The sequence below is a fragment of the Aquarana catesbeiana genome, linkage group LG01 (assembly GCF_042186555.1).
Source record: "Aquarana catesbeiana isolate 2022-GZ linkage group LG01, ASM4218655v1, whole genome shotgun sequence".
Classification (NCBI taxonomy): domain Eukaryota; kingdom Metazoa; phylum Chordata; class Amphibia; order Anura; family Ranidae; genus Aquarana; species Aquarana catesbeiana.
The window spans coordinates 863,429,090-863,456,809 of NC_133324.1; the positions used below are offsets into that span (position 1 = coordinate 863,429,090).

General features: G+C 38.8%; 1 protein-coding gene across 10 annotated transcripts in view; it reads right to left on the reverse strand.

The window, feature by feature from the left end:
- The window catches only part of SLIT2 (slit guidance ligand 2), a 408,920-nt gene that overhangs the window by 77,681 nt on the left and 303,519 nt on the right, over window positions 1–27,720 (reverse strand). For all 10 annotated transcript variants that reach the window (XM_073609420.1, XM_073609430.1, XM_073609437.1 and 7 more), the window contains exons 8-12: window positions 26,596–26,759; window positions 22,901–23,039; window positions 9,762–9,833; window positions 8,192–8,263; window positions 2,420–2,491 (exon numbers count right to left, since the gene is read on the reverse strand). In XM_073609420.1, the coding sequence (XP_073465521.1) occupies window positions 2,420–2,491; window positions 8,192–8,263; window positions 9,762–9,833; window positions 22,901–23,039; window positions 26,596–26,759 (519 nt within the window). The remainder of the gene's footprint in view (window positions 1–2,419; window positions 2,492–8,191; window positions 8,264–9,761; window positions 9,834–22,900; window positions 23,040–26,595; window positions 26,760–27,720) is intronic.

Genomic DNA, 27,720 nt, shown 5'->3' on the forward strand with positions numbered 1-27,720 from the left:
TTTGATCACATCAGAGATTTTAATACTTAAGGGGACTCTAAAAGAGGGGTCATCTACTGAGATCCAAATTCTTACTCGAAACCAATGCCTTACCATATGACGAACCCCGTGACTCTCAATAGAAATACAAATAAAAGCTAGATTGAACTACATAGCAGAACCTTTATTCCCAGCAAGAATGTGGTGGCGGGTATGTAAATGGATATAGGGGAGAGATACTATTGGACAATATTTTTAATAACTATCCAACATCTTAACCATATTTTCCAATCATTCCCAGAAAAAAGCAAAGGGTAATGCAAAAACTTAGTACACTTCTCTGAATACCTTAAAGTAGAACTATAGGCAAAACTTTTTTTTTTCATTTTTGATTAAGCAAGGAAGGGTAATAGCCAGTGAGATTTTTTTTTACCACCCCATTGCAGAGATTTCCCTTCAAATATAGAGGGAGAATCTCCCTAATGGGGGCACAGACCGCAATCAAAACTTACAAGCTTTCTAATCTCTCTGCACTCTATCCAAAACTGAAAAAAAAGTTTTGCCTTTAGTTATACTTTAAGTAATGTTGCCGCTTCTGCCCCAAATGCAATGCAGTTACAATAAGGTGAGACACATTTTTTTTTAAATGTGACCAAACATTTAGGGGTCTATTTATCACTGTTTTCAGCCAAAACTCACACAACGTTCACCCAAGACTTACTCATTTTTTGCATAAGAGTCCACTAAAAAAATGGGTGAATTCTGAGCTAAAGTTGCGTAAGTTTTGGGTAAAAACATTATTAAAAGCCCCCTTGTGCTTGAGAATCCACTACAGCAGCCATGAGTCACCAATGGGGTGCTGTAGGGTGGTGCCCACATGAATGAAGTGCCCTGAGGCAAATCATTTATGTCTGCGTCTGTATTAGCATTGTTAGTTTTAATACATGAGACTTACTATGACTGGCTCCCAGGGGGAAAATACTGCAGGTTTTACAATCATACACTTCATAAATAAGGCCCATAACACTATCCAATGCAACTGCTATGCACAAAGTCCAGTATCAGTTATAGAGTTAGAATTCCCCAGTAGAAGTTAGGGGGATTAAAATGAAGAACACAATTTCAGGGGGTATTGTCACTTTTGCCATGGAGCCCTATCAAATGTAGTTATGTTTCCCTATTCTGTGTTGATAAGCTAAGGCACACTGGCTCGGCAGCTCTTTGTCCCTGGTATGAAGTTAAAAAATATATACTGGCAGCTATTTAAATGACATGTACGCATTTTGACTTACCAGTGAATAAGATCAAAAGAAAGGAGTCAGAATTGCCTTATCAAGCTTGCCATTATTGAATAATGATATATAATAAGCAAAATATAACTTCAATGATGACACTTAGACATGACCTTTTCCTGGCAAGTTGAATATTACCCCATCAAGAGCAGTGTGAATTAGTACCAACATGTGCTAAAAAGATGTCCCAACACATGGAGAAGATGAACGCCATGTATTTAAATTCAGATGTTGTCATGCAGTAAACCCGGGCCTTGCAAATCACTAATGCATATAATTGATAAGTAAGCATATACGAAACATATGTGTTTCTCATTTATGGCTTCTTAGTCTGGCTCTGCTATAAATTAGGACAATTTGTGGTTTCTGAATGCTCAGATTTCAATCCATCAAACTTTCCAATGCCAGCTACAACTGACATCAGAACACACTGCGTCACATTGTAGAGGTTAACATGTCTAAAAATAGCATAAAGATGTTCATTTTGAAGCAATAAAACAAAACCTTTAAGGGCCTACTGACACACATACAGATATTTAAGATTTGTGCATTTGCTGGCAAGCTGAATCACATGTGGGTTTATATCTGTCAGAGACTCCATTGCTGAAATATACTCAAAAAAGCCAAATTTGCCAGCTCCACCTCCTGCTGTGGTCATTAGAATGCCTGTGTCACACACCCCTAATGCATTCCCTGTGATGTAGGTCAGAAAAACAAATGAGCAGTCCAGCACTGAGAGGGTGACGCCTTCATTATGGCCTTTGTAAGAGGCACTGAAGAAAAACTACAGCAGGAAAATTGAAAAATAAGCCCAATCGGGGTGAAACTGAATAAAGCCTACAATTTAATTCATACAAAATGTGGCTCTACTTTTTACTCTATGTTGCATATGCTGAGTAGGATGAGCTCTTGCAAGCTGGCACCTGATGCAGTAAAGAACCTGGTGAGCAACATTACAGGACTTGGAGGGGTGTGGTTCTTGTTGGATTTTTCCATTTAAGACTAAATTATCATTTTTGGATGGTGACACCGGAGAAGTAAGTGAGAAAATGTATTGCTGCTCTCCCCAGCAGCAATAAAAACCTCACAGGGTGCTAGCTTTTTCTACTGGATTAAACAAGAACTTCAGTTTATAAAAGTATACTTACAGTAGCTGTAATGAAAACAGGCCTTCAAACACACTCTGAGGGAGCTCTGTGATTTTGTTTCCATAGAGAACCCTGTAATAAAATAGGAAAAAAAAAATAGTTGGTAAGCCTGGAAATAGATAGAAAGATGTGTTACTGGGAACCGTCAGAAGTGCCCACCCTCACCTGTACCGGTGTAGCACTGTAACCTGCCTGAACCTAAAACCGAACACATATTAATTACACATGTTTTGTGGCTGATTAAGGTGGTAATTAAACTCACTTGGTGCCTTATCTGCATTAAATTGGCCTCAAAACCTGTGTAATTTACGTGTGTTCGGGTTTAAAGGGATGAGGTGGCAACTCTACCTGAGCCCCCAACTTAGCCCTGACATAAAGGGGTGTACATTCTGTGAATTATTTTGCACAAATCTATTAATATTAGGCGAATGGCCGTACCCTGACTGCTGCTGTTGTGTCTGCTTCCCAGATCATTCTTGTAAATAGCAGAAAAAAAAAAAGTAACAAGGTAAAGCACAACATGCATTAAAGAGAAACAGGTCTTAAAAATGGGAAACCAATAAATCCTCATAGGTGACAGACTATAAAGGTGCCTGAGCATACCTTTATTTTTTAGGCAAAGTTCTGCTGTGGACCTAGGAAGTGCCCAAACTTGGGCACATGAGATATGAACATTTAAAATTGAATTCCTTGTTGGAACTCTGGCAGTCCCCTGCCAACATCCCACCACAGCCAGCACCTCTGATAGCTTTGGACAGTGTGGAGATGGTTGGAATGTTTGTCAGGTTTATACTGCTGTCTTGCCTCTGATGGGGTAATTTGCCATCACTTCCCATCCAGCTGACTACCAAGGAAACAAATTGTCCTCAAAGGAAACACAAATTGTAATAATACTTATACTAGTTCCAAAGCTCCCATGCTCTGTCAAAAGCTTCAAAAATAGTTTTGCCTGAAGTTCTGTTTTAAGGAGTTAAATGCGTTGCACCATCTTTCATTATTATGACTGTTCTTATTGTGATGGAGATGAAATATGATTGGTTATTTGTTATCGCAGGGCGTGCATCCTCACTGCCTGATTAAATATGCCAGTTTTTTTTTCCTTTTGTAAACAGCTGATGATAAATACGGGAACTTACAAGTGAAACAATTACCCACAATAATGAGCTAGATAGACATATAATTACTACAGCATATGGTATTACCAGAAGAAAATCTACTCCCACTGCTATTTATTACAAGGAAAACAAATCATTAAGAATTTAGTTCAGATTAGGACATGTCTGTCCTGTATCATGACACTGAGCGCTGTGGTCTAGAATCAGCTCTCCGTGGGATTGCTACAGAAAAAAGAAAGCTGACATAAGGTCAAAACATCTCCATAAAGGCAAAAAGACATTTCTAAAGGCTATTTATCATGGAGACATTGTTCTCGTTATGTATGGTCAGTCTATAAACCGTAATGCTATAAATATGCGCCAATGAAAATTCTAAGTCAGGGTCACCGATGGATCCCTTTAATTACAGACACATATGGGTTACACATGTTCTGCAGCTACGGCTGATAAATAAATGCAGGTAAAACATTGAGTCTGATTAAGGAAAAGAGTAGAACATTTTCACTTAGCTTGGTGAATAGGTTGAAGCTGTGTTCACCAATAATAATCCAATCAAAAATCCTGTTTTCTTTAATTTCACTAAATCCCTATTCCCAACTCCACTGAGTGAACATAATTATCACTAAGCCTGTATAACAATACATATGTCTATAATTAAAGAGATAGAATGACAAACCTACTGAAACTGCTTGTCTATGTGAATCCGTTTTCACTTTATAATGACATTTTCTAAAAGCCGTTATTTAGTGTTGTGCCTGTTGCTTGCCAGTCAGATGGTACCTATAGTAAACACACCGATTTGATGACAAGCTTGTCTATATTCCCATCGCACATGTTCCTGGAAACAAGGCTCATCAGTAGTGGATGCTGTAGCGTCTGCCAGCTGGTTACTGGAAACATCACAGATAAATGCACATATTCGCCAGCACACCAAGGATCCTCAAATATAATCTAAAGGCTTTTATTGCAGAAAAATCACATCACAAGAACAAGGACACTTGTTCTTGTGATGTGATCCTTCTGCAATAAAATCCTTTGGACGATATTTGATGATCCTTAGTATGCTGGCGAATATGTGCATTTATCGGATTTGATGACAAGGCGCTGCTTCCAAACCGCTCAAGACGTTGAACGTTACTCATCTTTATATGAGACTATCAGAGCAGATAGTCTATCTATTTACCAATCTATCTACATATCAACATACACTATATTACCAAGTATTGGGATGCCTGCCTTTGCACAAACATGAGCTTTAATGGCATCCCAGTCTTAGTCACTCTCACTCACTCATCCATGTCTTTATGGAACTTGCTTTGTGCACTGGTGTGCAGTCATGTTGGAACACAAAGAGGCCACCCCCAAACTGTTCCCACAAAGTTGGGAGCATGAATATGTTCAAAATGTATTGGTAGGCTAATGCCTTAAGAGTTCCCTTTACTGGAACTAAGGGGTCAAGCCCAACCCCTGAAAAACAACCTCACATCAGAAATCCCCCCTCCACCTAAATGATTTGGAGCAGTGCACAAAGCAAGGTCCATAAAAACATGGATGAGCGAGTTTGGGGTGGAGGAACTTTACTGACTTGCACAGAGTCCTGACCTCAAACCGATAGAACACCTTTGGGATGAATTAGAGTGCAGACTGCGAGCCAGGCCTTCTTGCCCAACATCAGTGCCTGACCTCACAAATGCGCTCCTGGAAGAATGGTCAAACGTTCCCATAGACACACTCCTAAACCTTGTGGACGGCCTTCCCAGAAGAGTTGAAGCTGTTATAGCTGGAAAGGATAGGCCAACTCAATATTGAACCCTATGGACTAAAACTGGGATGCCATTAAAGTTCATGTGCATGTAAAGGCAGGTGTCACAATACTTTTGGTAATATAGTGTACCTATCACCTAACCAGGTCTCAGATTTGTGAATAGGCCTTGGCCTATTGTGGTGGGAATTTTTTTTTTTTTTTCAGGTAGTAGCAGGCATGGTTTAATGGGACAGGGTTTTCTTCCCCCCAGTTAATGTTTTAAAGCATGCAATTAAAAATGATTGCATCGAAACAAACAGAAAATGCATGTTACTCTAATAAGAGAAAAGAAAAAACTTCCGATAATATCTACAAAAAAGAGGAAAACTGATATGTGAGGTAAGCACACGGCTTATTCATGCTGAAATATGTTATCAAGCATTCTATAAGTCATCTAAGACAAGGTAATATAAAATGATGCCATTACATGTAAATCACACTTGTCTTGATACAGAGATGTATGACCAATGCCAAATGCGTAGATATATGACAAAATGCTACAACAAAAGACTTATGTCATAAGAACACAGCAGTAAGAGATACCTGGGGAGACACCATGATTGAAATGCCACCCTGTATAGATTTCTGTTTATTCACAGGCTAATCTGGGGCAGAACGGCTGATCCTCCAGAGCACACTGAAGTTTTAGGAGGTCTGCACTCTAATGATAAAGGTGCGGTTGTTATAATATCCCACGCTGGGATGGTGGTTACAGGGGGGAAAAAAAGTCTTAAAAAGAAAGCAGGAATATAAATCTTGTGCTGAAGAAAAATGATTTGATAAATCTCCCTCTCTGGAAAGAATTCATCACCATCAAGTGAAACAAGAGTCTGCTAATGTCTGCTAATTTGTCTAAGTGACTCGTGTTTATGGTGTGTCTGTAACGGGAAGTAAACTATGACCTGTCACATTGTGTGCCGGTATTAATAATGGTCTACTCCCGTTTTACTCACATGTTAGTTAATATTTCTGCAGGAAACACACATTAACTATGCGGTAACCAGTCTTAGTAAAAATTCAGTGTCGAATAACCACTATTTATTTGTTAGCAGTATAGCTCTGGAAATCAGATGCTATTTTACTATATAACTGCTCAGACTATGGGAGAAGATTCATAATATAATAGGGGAGGGGATTCATGAGGCAGCCTACTTCTATGAACATGGTGTCATCTATCTTGTCTAGTCCTGGGTTTTTCTTATTGTGCAGGAACAAATGTGATAATGTAATGGGGTTCAGCATGCTGCCCCTTCTATTTTTTAACATTAATGGTCGGAGTCTCCAAAGCCTTTCTGCCATCCTGGGCTTGATAACAGCCAGAAGAGATATTTCAATTTTGGGTGTCAACAAGCTGACCTGTCCAAGAGCCTTTATCGTTCCTCTATTGCAGCCTTTTTCAACCCTGGGGTGCCTTCAGTTTTTTTCAGGGGTGCCTTGGCAAAATGCCTGAAAATTGACCAAAAATGGTTTACAAGCCAGCGGGTGGATGAAACCTGCCTTTTAGTTACACAAAGCCACAAGTTTGCATTGTGCACCATTACAACATTCCAGCCGCCAATGTCCTAACAACCAATGACAACATTGGTTGCTAAAGGGGACATCGGATGCCTTTACAGCATCCTTGTTTGCCCCTCTCCTCCCCCTCTGTGTCAGCACTGGGGTCATGTTAGCAAAGAGAGGGCGAGAAACTGAGGGAGAAGAGAAACACTCTAATATAGTCAGTACCAGTGCGCAAAGGTGGATAAATAAATCAACCCTAATGTTGGGTGGCTCACATGTGTGGATGCTGTTACGATTTGTATGTGTCTCATGCAGTAACGGGACAAGGTCATCCAGCTCCCAGGGCAAAGAAGTCAAACTGCGCCCCTTTCCCCTTCATTATATGTGTGCCGTGTATCAGAATGAGCTCACTGGTGCCTCCATCAATACAGTAAACTGCTGCGCCCAGGGCAGCCACCCCTCCTGCCCAACCCTTTTCTCGGGCCCTGGCCTCATGATTGTACATAATTTTAAAGGGTGTTTTGACTGCGAGAGGGTTGAGAAACACTGCTCTAGGGTACTGCTCCTCTGTTGCCACTCCACTTATTTTAATTATGTTGATAACTAGCCCAGGATGAATTCAGAATTTATAGAAGCCAATGACATCCCTTTTTTGACCTGCACAAGCATTGTCCTAAAGCAATAATGGCAAAGGTGTCTTAATAGACTGGGACTGCAAAAATAGAAACACCCTCTTGATCAGGTGGCCAACAGAAACAGTCCAAAAGTCCCTTTTCTTTACCAAACCACCAAGGTGGCCACAGCAGACACATTTTCTCTGCATACTTATCCAAGCTCAATGTTACTGATTTTATGGCCTTATTGCTCACAAATCCAAATATTAATATATATATATATATATATATATATATATATATATATATATATATATATATATATAAACATATATAAACATGTATTGCCATGGCCCCTGTTTATTTACCTGTAAGATTTATTGCAAAGTGATTATGTTTTGTCTCCAGGTATATTACGCCAATAAATAAAATATCAGAAATAATGCATTATAATTTTAAAAGCTGCGAGACACAAATCAATGCATTGGTGGATTTATGGATCAGCCAAGCCGTCCAAGCTGATTTATAATCATCCAGGAAGTGGTTCTAAGCCAATCCAGCAGCAGATAGTCAAGATTCACTTTCATGTTGATGACATTCTGGTTTTGTGTTTTACAACTGCTAGACGGCATGAGAGAGCTACTCAGAAGGAGCTTCACAGCAAGTCAAAGAGGCTAAACACCGTCAAGCCACATAAAGTTGGAATTTCGATTCTCATGTAAAAGGAATTGGTACTTACAAGGAGTTGAGGGAACGCAGGCCTTGAAATGCATCTGGAGCAATTTCCGATATCTGGTTATTGCTTAAATCACTGGAATAATAAAGAAAAGTTTTATGATTCGGTGTCATACTAATGTTAGAAAGAATGTTTTGTGTTTATTAGTCCGAAGATAATAAGTGGAAATCACGATTCACTATGACAGTATATAGACCTCATGGTATCTACGTAGAATTCCCTATAAATTAACTATGACAGTATAAAGACCTCCTGGTATCTAAGTGGAAATCACTGTCAACTGTGACAGTATAAAGAGATCCTGGTATCGAAGTGAAATTCACTTTTAACTATGACAGTACAGTATAAATACCTCTTGGTATTTACAGATAATACGGAAAGTCATATTATAGTCCAAAGAAATTATACATTCACAAATGAAAATTTAGCCAAAGGGACAGCAACCTGCAGTAGTATCTGTCTTTTTACAGTCTAAAATACATAGCAGGAATAGCATGCTCCTATTCATGCATTTAATTTAGAAGGATAGCTGCTGAACAACCTAAGAAATGCACTTATCAGTCAATTTCCATGTGAAAGCTATCCCTACACAGTCAATTCTTCAGGAAGGTAAGGCTTATGTATATTTCTTAACTTTCTGAATTCTGTTAGTATTTTTACCCTACAGCTCTCTAAAAATATGGAACCAAATAAAACTTAAAGCCAAACTCCAACAAATTCAGTTGGGATAGAGTGAGAAGGTTTAGAACCTTTGTCAAGCTTTATGTGTCCCCATTATGTGTGTCCCCACTGGTGAGATTTCCCCTCTATTTATATCAGGACACAAAGTGTCAGGAAATCTCTCTAATAGAGATTCAGGTAAAAAAAAAAAAAAACATTTTATTTAAAGTGAGGAAATGCTGATTTCTGACAATGCTCCTTCTTGCCCCAGTGACAACCTTCCCGACCGCATTTCTCATATGAGCATTACAGAAATGGTGGCCATGGACAGAAATAACCTGGCAGAATTTTAATATTTCCCCACTCTATCAAAATAATGCAATACAAAGTTTGTTAAAGTTAGGCTTTAAATGACAGCTCATTAAATAACATATATAAATTCTTTCGATTACGCAGCCAATTGAAAATGCTGGGAAAACTTACAATACATTTTATATTTGGTGTAACACATCTAGAAGCTTTAAATAGCTGGATAAAGCCACAGGTAAAACTACTACTGTATAATGTAGCATTGGTTTGCCATGCAATATTACTTTATATGCAGCAGAATGAATAAGACATGTTGACTTATTAGCAAAAAAAGCTACCCAAATACACATTTAACAGTGTCCATGTCGCCTTGTGTAGCTAGACTGATGACATTGAGACAGAGCTGGCTTAATAAACATTAATGTTGGTATTTAATGCTCATAAGTCAAAGTTACAGATGATTAACAAGAGGAAAAAAGTCCTATGGCTTTAGGATTCAGAGCATAATATTTGCTAATCGGCCATCTGTGAAAGCCGTGCAGAGAATATTTTTAAACACCCGTGACCCCCATTAAAGTGCTGCTTGAAAGTATTTGTTACTTACATTCTTCGTAGTTTTTTATACGGTGAGAAAGCCCCTGGAGGTATGACCTTGATTGAGTTTTGCTCTAATCTCCTACAAAGAAAAATAAAGCTTAGCACATAACTTGCAGCAATGGATTTGTCCCTGAGTAAACGCGGAGGGGACTTAAATGTAGCCCCAAGTGACATACAATTATACAATTACATTGAGAAAACCTGAGATACAAAAAAATAAATACAAACTATGGTCTAATTAAAAAGACGCATATTTTGCTTTAAAATGAGGAACTGTTATGCCCCGTACACACGATCGGACTTTTCGACAACAAAACCGCGGAATTTTGTTTGAAGGTTGTTGGCTCCAACTTGTCTTGCATACACACGGTCACACAAATGTTGGCCAACAATTACAAACGTGGGAACGCAGTGACGTACAAGACATACGCAGAGACAAAGGAAGTTCAATAGCCAGTGCGGCTCCTTCTGCTTGATTCCGAGCATGCGTGAACTTTTGTGCGTTGGACTAGTGTACACACGTTCGGAAATTCCCACAACAAAGTTTTGTTGGCGGAAAATTTGAGAACCTGCTAGCCAACATTGACAACAAATGTTCAATGGAGCATACACACGGTCAGACTTTCAGCCAACAAGCTCACATCCAACATTTGTTGTCAGAAAATCCAATCGTGTGTACGGGGCATTAAAATTCACCTAATGTAACCAGTAACACTTCTCTTTTTTTTTCACTTTGGGAGTAACGTATATACAGCCCAGGACCTAATGTTTGGAAATATTTATATCTGTGCCTACCCACTCCACTACATGGTCAGCAGCAACACACACTTGTTTTCAAGGGCTTTGGTTTATATCAGAACTGACTTTCTTCCCTAAACTAGTCAACAGGAGAACAAGAACACAACTCAACTCTAAGGAACTCCTCAAGCAGCTCAAAGGCAAAGCAAAGCCACTTGGAAAAGCAAGCTAATGCAACTCAGGAGCATACGAAGGCCTCCTGCATTTGACTTGCTTCTGTGCTTGATGCCTCTGTACATGAGTCCCTACATGTAGCAAAACCACCTTTTCAAAATATGTAAGCAACCTTTGTTTACTTTTTTTTAATTCCAGGCTCTGGAGTTATCATCATTACCCAAGTCCCAAGTGTGCATGACAATCTTTCAGACTATTCAACCTTGACTGGCTGCATGTTTCCAGTATGTGTAATGGTCAGTGGCTGCACAAGATGCAATCGCATTTGTTGACTTATATTTTAGTAACGATGGCTGTTAAATTGCACACCATTCACTGGTAATACATTTGATTGTGAAGTCTGTATTTTTCATATTTATTAAATAAGAAACTTGTTATAAAAATGTAAAAAAAATAAATGTCAACTTTTTTCACGGTTGCTGGCCTCTTATCTCTCACTTGAGCGAACCTGTAGTTACAGCCAACGTCTGTGGCCATAACAAATTGCAATGTAATTCTATCGCAGTGAATTCTCCATAATGAACAAAAAACATGTAACAAGAAGAGATGGTATGTTAACAAATATGCCTAGGATCACCTCCACATTTCCTTGGACCGCTTTCTCCACTGGCATTATTAAGTATGTTAAAATGTGTCTAAAGCCAATTCATGTTTAGGATAGAGTGGGTGAAGCATTAGAAACCCTTGTTGACCATTTTCATCTAAACTGATTATGAGCAAAACTGTAACATTTTAAGTGTTCAACTGTCAAAGAGAGGATTTCCTTTATTTAGAAAATTTTTATGAGATGGGAAGTATAGAACAATCTTCTCAAAGAGACATGAACAGCAAAAAACAAAAACAATTAACAGGGGTTTTAACAATTTCACACTCTTTTCCTTACAAAAAAAAAAAATATTTTGGCTTTAGCTTTAGATACACTTTAAAGCAGCAAGTTTTGAGTTTTAGCTATACCCTTTATTGACTTAAGTTATTAAAGTATAAGAAAACCCTAACTATAATTATCCTTAATTATGACCCCCACCTATCCTTTCTAACCCATATAAGAGAGATTTGTGTACTTATTTTTTATCTTCTACGGTCTGGCCTTGTGATTCTACAGCTCTGGCTCCCCTGTGTCAGTGAGGAGCTGCTGCAGGGAGGAGGAAGGAGTGCTGACAATGGCTGGATCATGGGAGCCTATAGGAGACATCACAGCTCCTAGAAATTCACAGTCATTATCCCTTAAACAGAGTTCTTGGGATTTTTTTGATCCCTTCATCCGGCTTTATACAAAAGAGGATCACTTAAAGTCCACACTTTCTGCATTTATCAATGACACATACAGTACAATACTCTACAATGGATATACTTTAACCAAATTCACTCAAATGACAGATGTTATAGTAAAAAAGCAACACATTTATTTCCTGTATATGAACCTAGGTACAACAAAGAATAGTTGAGCAGAGAAAGTAGATCACAATTCCCGAAATATATGCAGCCTACATGTAGGTAATATGGGAATAACAAGGCCGGAGGGGATCACATTTCATGGTTGGATACAGCTAAACAAAATGATAATTCCTGAAGTTGATTTGTGTGATGATGCTGAGCTCTCTGCTGTATAACTGCCAACATAAAATTCATCTGAACAGCTGGAAGATGAAATGAATTAATCCTTTAGCACTGAAGTATACATGCATGACCTGTAAACAATATCTGTACTGTTGTGGAGGATGTCTTCATCAAGGCTTGATAATTTGCGTGTACAGTGTGAAGAACAAAAGAGACAAGACAAGCATTTCCCTCAATCAAAGATGAAGGTGAAGGGGAAAAGAAAAAAAATGTTTCAGGTGACACGTGTTTCTGGATATGTTTTGCATATTTGTTATAGGCATGCAGAAGCCAGAAACAGATTGCATAGAAGGCAACCTATATTGTAGACTGCACAGAAATCTAAACATGAAGCTACAGTGTCGTTTCAGAAAGCTCCAATTATTAAAAATGAACCTCAGGTATGTATAAAAGAAAAAAAATGAATTTGTCTATGCATTTATTAATACATTATTAAACTTTTTTTTATATGCAGTTAGTATACGTTCCTGAATTTGATTTGGTATCAACCACTCTAATCCCCTAAACAGCAGCGCTCAGACTCAATGAGGAAGGGGCAGTAGCAGAAGCCAAATCAGGTTTGCTGCATGCAAATGCTCTGAAAAGAAGCAAGCTGACAGGAGAAGAGAGCAGAGTGAGCAGATTATATTACTCTGATGCTGCTTCTTCACTGTCCAATTAGCAGGATGGAGGTGGAGATATCACTCTACTGCTTAAAGTGGAACTAAACCCTCTTATCATTTTCAGCCAAGACAGCTAACAAACAGCTTTTAGGTTTTAGTCTTTTAGACATCTAGTTTCTGTTTGATCTGCAACCGCCATGTTGCTGCACATGTGATCAGTTATGACTCCAGTCATTTGATGGCTTGACAGTTTGGTTGAGAGCACATCCAATGTGACAGCATTACTGGCATGCCGGGAATGTCATTGCTTTTTCAAACCATTAATTTGATGGGTTTAGTTTTAACTGTAACAAAGAAAAAGCGGTGTTGTCCTGCTGGATGTGCTGCATGATGGGGCTCTGTAAAACTAAGGACTGAATGTACAGAAATTTCCACATTTGGCTGGTAAAGTAGATTCTTTATAAAGTACTTTATCCGCATATTTAGTTGTTTGCATATAGTTAAGCTTGTATGTTATATATACTTAAAAAGCAGGCACACCAATTAGGCATGTGTTCCCAGGGGACCTGGAAGCCCAACCGGTAACTGCACATATGAATCAAGGCTTTCGATTCGGATAACTGTTTGCAATATTATGACATTCTGGTCATTGGGCCTAAGTAGCATCCCATGCTCTTCGGGGAACGTAATTTTATCTAACTGTAGGAACCGTGATACCAGCAGGCTACAATGAAATCTAAAATTACATTTACCAATTCTGGCTGAGCAAGAAGAGAGTTTCCTAGTGCAGTAGCCAAATATTCCTAGATATTCTTCTTAAACATTTGACAAGACTAATCTGCAATTCTACTATTCCATTCAGGGAAAATCCACAAAATGTTATGAAGAAAGCTTTTAGCTTAGCTATCATTCAGTGGCAGCACAATCTCCACAGGCAGACAGCTAATGGTTACACCTCAGTAAAAGAGATAAATAAAAAATAAAACGTTTGCATTGATGCTATAAGTACATGTAATAAGTGCCCGTACTTCAGTAATGACACATGTCATGCCTTTAGGCTGTGAAGCCTGTGGAGCAGGATATAGGGAAATGGGAGAGAATAATACCCATTATGTACACAGAGATGTCCCTGTAATGACGAGAATTGAAGTGATCATCTAGCAGGATAATCGACCATGTAGCCTGACATGTCATGTCTGCCCCTTGCTAGACAACAAGCCTTTATATGAGCATTTACAAAATGAAACTTCCACTATTCAGTGGGGATTATTTACTAAAACTGGAGTGTGCAAAATCTAGTGCAAGTCTGCACACAAACCAATCAGCTTCCAGTTTTATTGCTAAGGCTTAATTAAACAAGCTGAAGTTAGAAGCTGGTTGGCTACCATGTACAGCTGCACTAGATTGTGAGTGCACCAGTTTTAGTAAATCTACCCCAGTGTGTTCTTTTTGAAATGTTTAAATCTTACTAAAGTCCACCTTTTTCCTCTAATTCCTTCCCATGTATTACTCTTTACTTTTCTGTTCTACTCCCAAATACAAGCACCTTTGTTTAAACTTTGTCAGCCTGCAAACCATTATTAATAACAGAGCCAGATCATCCATAAGGCAACTTAGGTCTAATGGATGTCCAGGGGGCCCAGCTACAACTTTCATGCTCCTACAGTTAACCAGGGGGACAGTGAATTGGTCAAAGCTGTGCACCTGCCTATCACTTTACAAGGGAGTATGCACTTTTGGTTTTTGATGTCCGATAGGGTGGTCCATGTGTTTTACAGACATGTTATATGCCTAAATAAATTGCAAAATCAAATGCAAAGAATCTATGCTATTATTTTAGGTTACGTGATAGGAATTTTATCAGAAAAACATAACAGTCCATGAACTGCTGTTCACATTTTCGTTGCTGTACATATAGTAGTTTTACCTGACCATAGTTATCTGATGCCGCGTACACATGAGCGGACTTTACGGCAGACTTGGTCCGGCTGACCGGACTCCGTCGGACAATTCGATCGTGTGTGGGCTCCAGCGAACTTTTTTCCCCCAAAAGTTCGACGGACCTAGAAATGAAACATGTTTCAAATCTTTCCGACGGACTCGAGTCCGGTCGAAAAGTCCGCTCGTCTGTATGCTAGTCCGCCGACGCTAGGGCAGCTATTGGCTACTGGCTGTGAACTTCCTTATTTTAGTCCGGTCGTACGTCATCACGTACGAATCTGTCGGACTTTGGTTGATCATGTGTAGGCAAGTCCGTTCATTTGAAAGTCCGTCGTAAAGTCCGTCGAAAAGTCCACTGGACCTAGTCCATCGAAAAGTCCGCCCGTGTGTACGTGGCATAACAGAACATAGCTATGACAAAAAAGCAGTATAAAGGAAATACAGTAACCCAGAATTCATGTTTTTTTAACTGCACTTCAATAAACCGAATTCTGATTGGCTGCCATAGTTTGTTACAATTTGTATTGCCAATAAGTTTGAGTAATTGTCTGCAGAAAGATATACAGATGTAGTGCAAAGTCCACATGAAGGAAGTCTATGATACCTATATGGGCCTTCATGGCATATCTAGGCAGCTTATTTTTCTATTCCTCTAAAAGTGAAAGACAATCACAGCTGTCAGAGAGCATGGATTTTACGGAAAGGATTTGCTATAGCAGTTATGGGATATAATAAAATTGTTACAATCAGGCAAGATGATTCTTTGCCGTCACGCAGCTCTAGGAAATACAGCTGTAGATAGACAATGAATAGGCAACTTGTGGTCCTAAATCAAAGTCTACCTATTCATGCTGTAGCACTGAAAATATATACAGTATGGTGCTAAAATATAGAAATTGCTGAAGCAGATTTCTGCTATGTGAAGATAAATCTGTGCCCTGCTGTCTCAACTTTGTATGTATGTTACTGTGATACCTATAAAAAGATCAAATGAGGGACAGCAATGTGTGACTTCTCTCCTGAGGTGGTGGCAGAAAGAGAGACTGAGCTGCAATAGGACATCTACAAGGCAATGTAGGTAGAAGCCTATGGCCCAGTGTACATTCAGGGGCCCAGCAACAATATTCATGTTCCTGCAGTAAACAAGGGGGATAGCACAACTGGTCAAAGATTTGCACCAGCCTGTCATTTCACAAGGGGGATGCACTTGTATGTACTTGGTGTCTGACGACCTAGGCTATGCCAGTACAGATGCAGAATGAAGATGGGGCAGCCATTTGTGCCTATTGCAGCCAACCAGGTGGATTAGAGAGGAAAGGGGCTGCTAACTCTTTGCCTAGGGCTCCATTCTGCCCTGATCTGTCTCTAAACTAAAGTGGGGAAATTATGGGAATCTTCCAAGTTCACTTCTGGCTCCAAAGTATTAACACCAGCTTTGTAGGAGAACAAAATCCTGTTTAAAAAAGATATGTCAGACCTAAACTTAAAACACACCAAGCGTTTCAATAGTTAAAAAGAAGTATCTATTTTCCATTACCCATATTGGATATACTATTCATCACCACAATGACAATAAACTGGAGCAAAACTGGAGATAAAACCAATAAGGTTGCCTATTTAAATAATGCAGGATCCTAGTTGATTGCAGTGGACAACTTTAGATCCACGTTTTAGGCCTGGTTCACACTAGTGTGGTTTCAGATGCGACTTGAGTTGCACAGAATTGCATGACAAGGGAAATCACATTGTCTTCAATGGTGCCTGTTCACATCAATGCAACTCAGCATGGGGTGACTTTAGAAAAGGTTCCTGTTCTACTTTGGTGTGATTCTAGTGTGATTTTGCCCTCATAGAATATACAAACCTCATCAAGGTTGCATCCAAGTACCACTACACAATCACACTGAAGCCAGATCAAAATCGTTTCACAGCAGTGTGAACCTTGCCTAAAGTCTTGTACACACAATCGGACTTCCATCGGACTTTTCCGTGGATTTTTGTCCAAAGGGGCGTTGGCCGTGAACTTATTCTGCATACACACGGCAGAACATTTTCAGCCAACTTTCACCAAATCACGTGTTTTTTCAGCTCTTTGGGCAACTTCTGCTATTGTAGGCTGATGTTTAGCATTGGCTCTGAGCATGCCTGTTTGTACTTTGGACTTTAGTCCGATGGACTTGTGGTCACACGATCGGATTATCCTCTATCGGACATTTGTTGTCGAAAAGTTTGAGAGCGTGCACAGCGAACATTTGTCCGTTGAAAAACCAACAACAATTGTCTGATAGGGCATACAGACGGTCGGATTGTCCGATATAACAGGTCCGTCAGACCGTTGTTGTCGAAAAGTCTGATCGTGTGTATGGGCCTTAACAGACACTTCAATTGCATGCATGGGCTGGTCACACATCTGGAGTTATTCGCTGCATCATTTGTTATTCTGCTTTGCCTTTTTTGCCACATATTTCTTCCACTAAAGCTATTGTGGGTTTGCATTTCTCTTTCTTTCTGTTTAAAGTTTGGAGCATTTTAAGCTAACATTTCAGTTCTGATTTTCAATTTCTCTTTTCTCATGTAATGAGACAGCTGGTTGAATTCTCGCTATCAGCGACATGTGAAAATAGATATAAAAGTCAGAATGACAAGAAATTTATTAGATGTAATATATCATCATTCTGGCACAGAATTGCACAAACTAGAATATTCTGAATATGTGGTGTGCAAGGTAAAAAAATACGTAAAAAAAAAAAAAAAAAAAAAAAACAGGATCTCTGAGCATTAAGGCATAAGTTATGGCTGAATTTTTATGGCTTTTCATATTTTTAAATATGGTAGTCTGAAGCCATAAAAAACAGCAAGATATATTAGATAAATACAAAGGAAAAAATGTAATATTGACTTGCTAGAATGAATGTAACAGCGGTGGAGGAAAGCGATATAGACGTATCATGCAGATTTTTGATGGAAGAAGAAAAGACAAAGAAGGCTCAGGTTGTATTTTATGTACATGTTGCATCTGGCACTGGGACAAGTGTGTAACTTTGTAAATGTGTATCCTTAAAGTGGTTGTAAACCCTCACATATACCCAGTGAAGTGACTGGCCATAGGTGATGCACAGAAATTAAACAAATCCTCCTACATACGCAGTATCTGTTTATCTGCAGCCTTCTCTTCTCTACACCTCTACAAAATTTATAAAACTTGCCCGACCTTTCAGAAAAAAAGGGACGGGGAGCTGTAGTTACACTTTGCAGAGCTGGGTGAGAAGAGCTCTGAGAGCTCATTGGAGAGAAGGGACACACCCCCTTCACACAACACACAGGAACAGAGCTAAGGCTGTAAATCATCTGGAACTCCCTCCCCTGTCACCTTTTTTTCTTGGGGTCATTAAATATTGTCAGAAGTGACTCATGCTGATAGCAGAAAAACAAAGCAGCAAACAAAAATTACACTTCAAGCTCTTAATTGAAACAAGTACACTTTATAGAAGGATATGCTTTGCTCATAGTTCATGTCTAAGCTTTACAACTACTTTAACTGTAACATATTCTGAAGCTATGGTAATTAGCTTCTAATAAGAACATTGCGATAGTATAGGGGTGGAACTTGGTTTTATGCTCAACAGTACAATGAAAAATAAAAAAGTGCTTGCAATTCCCTACCACCTATGTCCCTGAAAGCTAGTTTTAATCAGCCAAATACATTAGAGATGCATCAAAATAAAGGTTAAAAAAAGTCTTAGTCTATTTTTCTTTAAAAAGCAACCACAGCCTTGGTAGAAAAGCCTGTCCCATGCCAGCATGCTGCAGCAGATTCTTACATTCTACAGAGGTTTCACATGCCCCCTGAGTCAAAGCTTGAGAGCATGAGCTTTACTGATTGAAGAGCTATAGGTCTGACTAAGCAAGTGCTGCGTTAGACCTCTGCAGAGAGACCACGGCTTCCACACAGAGAACAAAGGTCCTTCTCTGCAACATGTGTGAGATGGGAGTTTAACTTTCATTAATTATGTGGTAATGCAAGGATTAGGATCGTATTAAAACCTCCTTTAAAGTAAGCTGAAACCTCCCATATCCTCACACATGTCTTTTTAATCTTGTCTTTTATGTTGATTATATGTAAAGGGCATGCAAGCTGAAAAGGCAAACAGCTAAATAGATAAAATACATACACTATATTGTCAAAAGTATTGCCCTTACACGCAGATGAATGTTAATGACATCCCAGTCTTAGTCCGTAGGGTTCGAATTGAGTTGATCCACCCTTTGCATCTATCAACTCTTCTGGGAAGGCCGTCCACAAGGTTTAGGAGTGTGTCTATGGGAACGTTTGATCATTCTTCCAGAAGCACATTTGAGAGGTCAGGCACTGATATTGGATGAGAAGGCCTGGCTCACAGTCTCCACTCTAATTCATCCCAAAGGTGTTCTATTGGGTTGGGGTCAGGACTCTGTGCAGGCCAGTCAAGTTCCTCCACCCCAAACTTGCTCATCCATGTCTTTATGTACCTTGATTTGTGCACTAATTCAAATCATTTGGTGGAGAGGGATTGTGGCGTGGTGTTGTTTTTCGGGGGTTAAGCTTGGCCCCTTAGTTCCAGTGAAGGGATTTCTTAAGGCATCAGCATACCATTTTGGACAATTTCATGCTCCCAACTTTGTGGGAACAGTTTGGGGATGGCCCCTTCCTGTTCCAAAATGACTGTGCACCAGTTCACAAAGCAAGGTCCATAAAGACATGGATGAGTGAGTTTGGGGTGGAGGACCTTAACCCGAGTCCTGACCTCAACCCGATAGAACACCTTTAGGATGAATTCGAGTGGAGACTGCGAGCCAGGCCTTCTGGTCCACATCATTGCCTGACCTCACAAATGTACTTCTGGAAGAATGGTCAAACATTCCCATAGACACACTCCTAAACCTTGTGGACGGCCTTCCCAGAAGAGTTGATAGATGAAAGGGTGGATCGACTCAATATCGAACCCTACGGACTAAGACTGGGATGTCATTAACATTCATCTGCGTGCAAGGGCAATACTTTTGACAATATAGTGTAAACCTTGTGGACAGCCTTCCCAGAAGAGTTGAAGCTGTTCAATATTGAACCCTAGGGACTAAGACTGGGATGCCTTTAAAGTTCATGTGTGTATAAAGGCAAGTGTCCCAATACTTTTGACAATATAGTGTATGTAAAGGGTGTGCAAGCTGAAAAGGCAAACAGCTAAAAAGATAAAATACATATATGGGAACTGTTTTGCCTACCAGAGGATTTGTACTTTTGTCTATCCAAATCTGATATTCACACAGCCCTGCCTGGCAGGGAAGGAGACCTGAATTTTCTCTGCTGCTGTGAATGGGCAGTGAAGGAGAAGCAGCAGACCACAATGCTTATCTCTCTGCTCTCTCCTCTTATCAGATATGTTCCTTATTAGCACATGAGCACTGCAGTACAACGAATTAGCTCCTTGGTCTGCTTCTCCCTTTACCAGTCAGAGCTCCACCATACACTGGACTACAAGAGGCTTTTTAATCAAATTCAGGTACTCACAGTGATTGCATTAAAAAAATACATTTGATAATGTATTCATTAATTCCTAGCTGCATTCATTTGTGTCTTGTATACCTGAAGCTCAGCTTAAATGAAAACACATAATGCAAAGCAAGTGTATACACCACACACCGCTGCATCATGATAGGCTCGAAATGACAATACGTAAACGTCTCCGGCTCACCACATAACACTTTAATGAATATATAATGCAGCAAAAGACAGAACAGTCCCTTGCTAATTTCCATAAAATGTTACCTTGTAAAATAAGACAGACTGTCTCTGTATATGCCTGCACAGAGATAGAGGCAATAAAGAAGACGAATAAAGAATCCCTGATAAGCGACATGTTGGTCCACATTATATGCTGTTTCGAGGCTGAATGGCCTCAGTATTAAACATTCAGAGCATCCACTTGTGACTGCTGATGTTCTATCTCTCTGCAGACACACCGCTTAAGGCTCTTCTTTGTCCACAGAAATTCACTTGACTACTAAGCAGCTGAATCAAAGGCACTTTAATAAAATCACTTCACAGCCTTTACTGGAAGCTGCAGGATGCACCATCTGGGCCATATAATCCAAAGCAGAAAAGGAAATTGAACTAACAGTGATCTTCGGTTGACATTTAGGTTTCTTCTTTGTTTCTCCTTAGCAGAATTCCATTTTAACCCCTGGGCTGCTCAAGGACCAATCGTATGGGGAGGGCAGAAGAGGAGATCATTGGACTGTCCCGTCCTGTGTATTGCCTCTTTACAGAGGAGTTGCATAGAAGATTTGTTTAATCCCCCTCTGGGATATGAGAATCAACCACTAGATTGTTTTACATCTCAGTGATTACTGCAGTTTACATTGACTGCATGTCAACAGAAACTACATTATAGTGGAGAGCTCGTCCTTTGATCACTCGCACATGGGTCAAATCCCTCACATACCTCTCTTGCAACCTTTCTTTTATATTTTCCCACGCTTCGTAGTTATTTAAAGAACGCCACTAAGCACTGTTTTTATTTGAATTGTCCACATAATCCCAATGCAGTTTTCAGAAAATCTACAACCTTTTCTCTGCTTATATGGTCCCTATGCTGTCAGGTAAAAGGTCTGGCTGCTACGCATGGACTCCCCCCCCCTCCCCCCCTTTCTCATAATGTCTAAAGCTGGCCATACAGTAGTAAAATTCTGCTAGAAAATCTAGAAAATTTTAAGAGCATTTGTTCAAATTTAGAATGGCTCATGTTATGAGAGAATTTGAAGCTACCAGATGAAATGTTTTTCTCAAAACAATTGAATTCCTAACAGCGCATGCAGTTTTCATTCGGGAAAGTCCATTCATTCCAAAATCAAATGTCAAAAGCAAAACTTCTTTGAAGTACTTTCAGATGGCGTTCATCAAGTCATTGAATGTAGTGAAAATTTTCACACAAATTAATGTTTGTTTGAGAATCTACTAGGGCATGGCCAGCTTAAATTAAGCAGGTCCAAACTATGGAATAAAAATAGCTGCAATAGAGGCTGTTCATGGGCTTCTGCTGTGGTGTCATTCTACCACGGTCTACTGAAAAAAAATGTTTATTAAGCAAGGAAAACAACAATAGATTATTTTGTAATTTTGTTTTTGTTTTCCTTAGTATTTGTCTTCATGATATTTTGTGCACATCTACTGTGCTTAAATAGCTACTACTGGTCCAGAGGAAGTGGGCAGTCCTGTGAAACGCGTAGACCCACAAGAGAACATGTGACAGCAATGGAAATAACCAATCTTTATTGTAACCTAGATTGCGTTGATTGTATGATCTTATGCTGGTTTTAAATGAGGTTTTGTAACTAAACTGTGTTTTTATATATATCAAAAAAGTTTGTTTTCTATCATAGGACACATCAGACTGTATATTAACTGGCCGCACTAAATTGAAATTTGAATAGTTGGTAGAGGCAACTTGGCTCTTTGCCTTGCCTTACTGAGTAATCCTGTACATTATCTCACATCTGCAATTTTTTTTTAAACAGTACTTTAGAGGTACCATCTATGGCCGGCATTACTTAAAGGTGCTAAGATTCTTGGAATGTCAGTATGTACAATGTTCTATGACTAGCAAATACAAGGTTGACGGTACTCCAACATTTGTTGCAATTGTTGTTTTATTTTATTAAAATCAGGATACAGCAAGTGGGTAAAATCTCAAACGCATTTCACACATATCAGCAGTTAATCGGAGTATGAAAATAAGGAATTTGTATCAATCTTGGAGTGCCTTCAACCTGGTGTTTGATAATCATACATGCTTTAGTGACTAGCGAGATGCGCACCCAAGGACTATTTGAGCACGAGTGGACCAGCCTAGAGTGTTAAAATGAACACAATACAATATAATAATACAAAACAATAATCTAATTTCTTTATATGATATTCTTTTCAGTAAAAGAAACAAATAATACTAGCATCTATAAAGATGTCAATAGGTCTTACATTTCGGTGATGGTCTCAGGCAGGTTGGTAGGGATCTCAGTCAATCCTTTTCCTCGACAATCCACAATGTTATTACTGCAGGTGCAGGCAGCCGGGCAGTGCAGGACACTGCAAGAAGATATCGTGAAGGACTGCTGACCTGCCAAAATAATCGAAAAATCATATTATTCATCTACATATGATAAAAAAATTAATTTGGACACATTGGCAATACACAGGATATCTGAAGGATAGTATAGGAACAGGTAAAGATCTATTTCTATTTCTACGAGTCACCTGAAAAAATACTACCCTTCAAGCACAGTTTGCAAAAAAATGAAGCATGCTGCAGTCTTGAAAAGCTGGGGCCTTTTTTGGTCAAACAATGCTGTGGAAAACCAACGGCAATGCTTGCTTTCCAATGCTATAGTAGGAATGAACATAGTCAGTCTGTGTTTGTTTCAACAATCCTATCAATTTAATGACCAATTTCCAGGTTTTAGCTTGATACTGTGTTTTATGTTTAATATTTGGTAAATGGGTTACTGTTAAAAGCATGCATTTTATTGATTTTGTCTCTGTAATTTTTTTTTATATATTTTGTTAATATATTTATATATTCTATTAATTTTCCTACTTCATGTTCTAAATGTCTCAGCTGAACCAGCTGAGACACCTGCAAGAACCAACTTATCCATAGGCAGTTGCCGTTCGGCAGCCATACTATATTCAAGCAGATGTGGGTGCCTTGCCTGCTGAATACAAGAGCTAGTAGTGGAGATTTCACCATCCATGCTGTTTAGCATGGGTGAGGGAATCGATTGATTTTCTCTAGTAGATGCCAGCCTGTTAACTGTTTAAACTCCTGATAATGCACACTGTCTTCCAGCTCCTAAGTAACTCTAACTGCGTCATTCACAAAGCCTTGCAGTTGTGTACATTCCACACATCTGGAACTGTATATGACACACAATCAGGAGTGCTGCAAATCTAACATGTGAAACTTGCAGACTGGAGGAGGAAGCACAGAGATGACCTTCTCAGTGACCTGCTGCTCCTTTACCATCCAATCACAGCTGTATAACTAGCTATTTACCTACGCTTTAGCTACAACTATAAACTTTCATAAGCTAATTTGCAAATGTATGATCATTTAAATCTGAATATTTAGATTCCTTGGTGGTTCTCTTTAAACCTGACTGCCTTTTATGGACACCACCCCCAATTTCCTTTGTTCCATTTACAATGAAGTCATTTAAACAAAGCAATGGGCAGAAATTGAGGAAGACAAAACATTGACTTGCCTTCATCCTCATCTGAAAGTTATGTACAAAAAAAAAGAAGAGAAAAGACAGTCCATTAATTATTTCTTTGTTTATATGCCAATGTCTGTTATTCAGAAGGTGAAAGAATTCCACCCAAATGTTCTCTGTAAAGAGTTTCAACATTTATTGGCACCATTCAGTTCAATAATATGTTTGGAGAAATACAAATGCAAATAAAAACATCTAAAAAATTATTTTGGGTACGTGGTAACAGTCATGCAATGTCTATGACACTTACCTACCAACTGCAAAATCTGAAAAGCTGAACAATTTTAGTACAGAATTAACAGTTCTTTTTTCCCCTGATGGAATTTTTTATTTATTCGGTTTGTGTAATTTTCAAGTGAAATCTATTTTACTATAATGACAATAAGCCTTTTCAATGGGTTCTGCATTTTTTAAACTTAGATAAACTTTTTTTTATATATCCAATATATGTTTGTATACAGTATTACAGTAAAACCTTGGCTTGAGAGTAACTTGGTTTGAGAGCGTTTTGCAAGACAAGCAACATTTTTTAATACATTTTGACTTGATATACAAGCAATGTCTTGATATACAAGTAGCGTCAAGTCACAACTGAGTATAAACGAGAATAGTGGCGCCTCTAAGTGTAGCAATATGGTTACATTTAATGAAGGTACAACATTTAGCAACATATTGCTACACTTAGAGGCGCCTCTCTTGCCTTTTATACTCTGTAGCTCCTGCTGGATTTTGCTTCTAATCCCCTTGTGGTGGCTTCCATTTGTGGATGGACATTTTATGGTTATACAACATTGCTATGGACTATAAACTTAAGGACTTATGAATAAATAGTTGTGGAACAAATCATTTGAGTTTACATTATTTCTTATGGGGAAATTTGCTTTGATATACAAGTGCTTTGGATTTCAAGCATGTTTCTGGAACAAATTATGCTCACAATTCAAGGTTTTACTGTATGGAACATTCTATTTTTATTACCAGATAAAGTTGACTTTATTGGCACCAGTACTATATGCCTTTTCTAAATTAACTCAAACTTCTAAGAAATGATTTTTAAAACTTAACTTTGGAAACCCATATTATTTATTTATGTCTTGAAACATTTTTATTTTTATAATTTTTCCAGAACCTGTTGACAAGCACATTTAAAATCGTTCACAAAATACACTTCTCTGCAATGGTTTCCGCTTTGACTTAGCATTGCACTTCTGTACACCTTGCTATATAGGCCTGTGATGATTCTGTTGCTGAGATTCTCAAATCTCAGACTAAAGATTGGTTACTAATAGCTGTGGTTCCTGATTAGATGATCATCATCAAAGCCAATCAAAGCCAATCATTGTGATTAGTTAAAAGATTGACTAACAAACATTTACAGCCAGTTTTGTCACTACGTATCTCTCCCTTGTGGGTGTCACATCAACTTCAGCTGTTCAAAAATATTTATTGATGTACAAAGTTTGCTATGGTGCTAAAACTGAAAATATGACTTATTTTACAACTTTGTTAACTTGTTTCCTGAATATCTCGTGTGACCTTTTTTTATAGAAGGGTTGGATTCATTTTATCTCGACAGATTACGATTAAGGCAGGTTATATTGTTAATTGGAGTGGCGGTGGTGGAGTAATAATGATTCATATGGTTAATTAATATTATTAAGCTGTAAATCAATTCACTAAATAGAGGTAACAGACCATAGAGAAGTGTCATTGCCAGTAAGAATTATACATATTTCTTCTACTTATAATCAGGATAAATATGACAATGTATAAATGGATGTAATAATGTGAAATAGTTATAACCGGTAAAAAAGGGCATCTTTTTATCCATGTGTCAGCTTATGATAAAAACATATGCAGGGCTTTTATTACAACACTGAAGCAAAAGCAAGCCTCATATTTCTGAAGAAAATGTGAAAATCATTTAGGTCAGCAAACCCATTGCCGAGTTATTGTCAAATTAGCCAGTGCATACTGAAATGGCAAAATGGGTCTGTGCATTTAGACTTTAAAAACCTGACTGTTCCTGAATGGGCCAAGGCCCCCATCAATGGCTCCAATTTCGAGTCACGGATGGCCATGCAAGTACCAAATGTCAATTTAAAGATCGACAGAGCTGGGTGGAAAATGTTTGACTTAATAGTGACTGCCTCCTATCACTGTTTGGATATTCAGGCAGCCATGGGTACAGTACAATGGCCAGCAGTGGAGATCCTTCCATCAATGCTGTTAGTGTGGATGGGGAATCAACTGATTATCTCTTGTTGAGTTTGCGGGCCAAGTGAAAGACAGTCAAGTCGTGTATTGCATCCTTTACCCTGATCAAGACTTGAGAAGTTTTCATTACACCCTTTATTTAACAATAAAGGATAAAAGCAACCTAATTGACATAAAATTTCTTACCATTACATATGAATTCCCGTTTCTGAACTTCAGCCACGTTGTGTCCTCTCAGGTGGGTAGGTCCCATACATTGAGTGTACAGGCCAACGCGGGGCCTCTGCCGCAGCCAGTCTGATAACCAGGCCAGATTACAGTCACAGTATAAGTTGTTGGAATGAAGTCGACTAAAAAAAAAAAATAGACCATGTTGTAAAAACATAATCAATGTCAATGCATACCTAAGCTGGGTATGCACTAGCAGTTTTTGTAGCGATAACCATAAAATACCCAGTATTTGGGTATTCTTTATATAACAATCAAGGCATGTTGCCTCCACTAGAAATAGTGAACCATTATTTGACTTTAATGACCCTTTGACTGCACCGACATCCCTTTGACTACACTGACTTTGACATCCCTTTGACTACACCGTTCCCTGATATTATCAGGGAATGGTGTAGTTTCTCAGCTGAAACCAGAAGTTCTAAAGTGTATCTGTAGTTTTGAATAGTACAGGGAGTGGTTAAAACCTATTTTGGGGCTTGTTTTTCTGTCTGTGTCCCACTGCGGAGGTTTCTGCTCACTTCCCAACCCAAAACACAACAAGAAAGTAGCAGAAATCTCTCCATAGAGAAGGGAAATCCCCTCTTACGCAGACGTTACCAGAACAGGTGTCCCCATTTAAAGATTTCCCATCTATTTCTGCTCTGGTGACAATTTGGACTTCCCACCCCAGTGGTGACACATATAGCAAAGAAAATGGACAGATATTTTAACCGTGTAACATTGTATGCAAAAAAGCAGAGGAAATTGTAGTGGCTAGAGATACACTTTAATGTATGGAGAAGAGTGCATGGTTCCCCAGGGATCAAAATTTGCACCCGCAATTTTACTATATTACAACATTCTAGTAAAGGAATTTTTCCTTTTCCAGCAGAGTGCTATTATTTATTGATTTTGCATACAGAATGTAGACATTTTCCAGCACAATAGATATTATCCATAAAGGGTGGCTATTTCGCAACAACCAACTTATAGTTTAGTGCACGCTAACAAATTATTACAAGCAACACTGAAATATGGTTTGGAATTTGCCAGGTGTATAAGGTGCAGATTAGCAAACTGGCTTTAATGGTTTCAGGAACT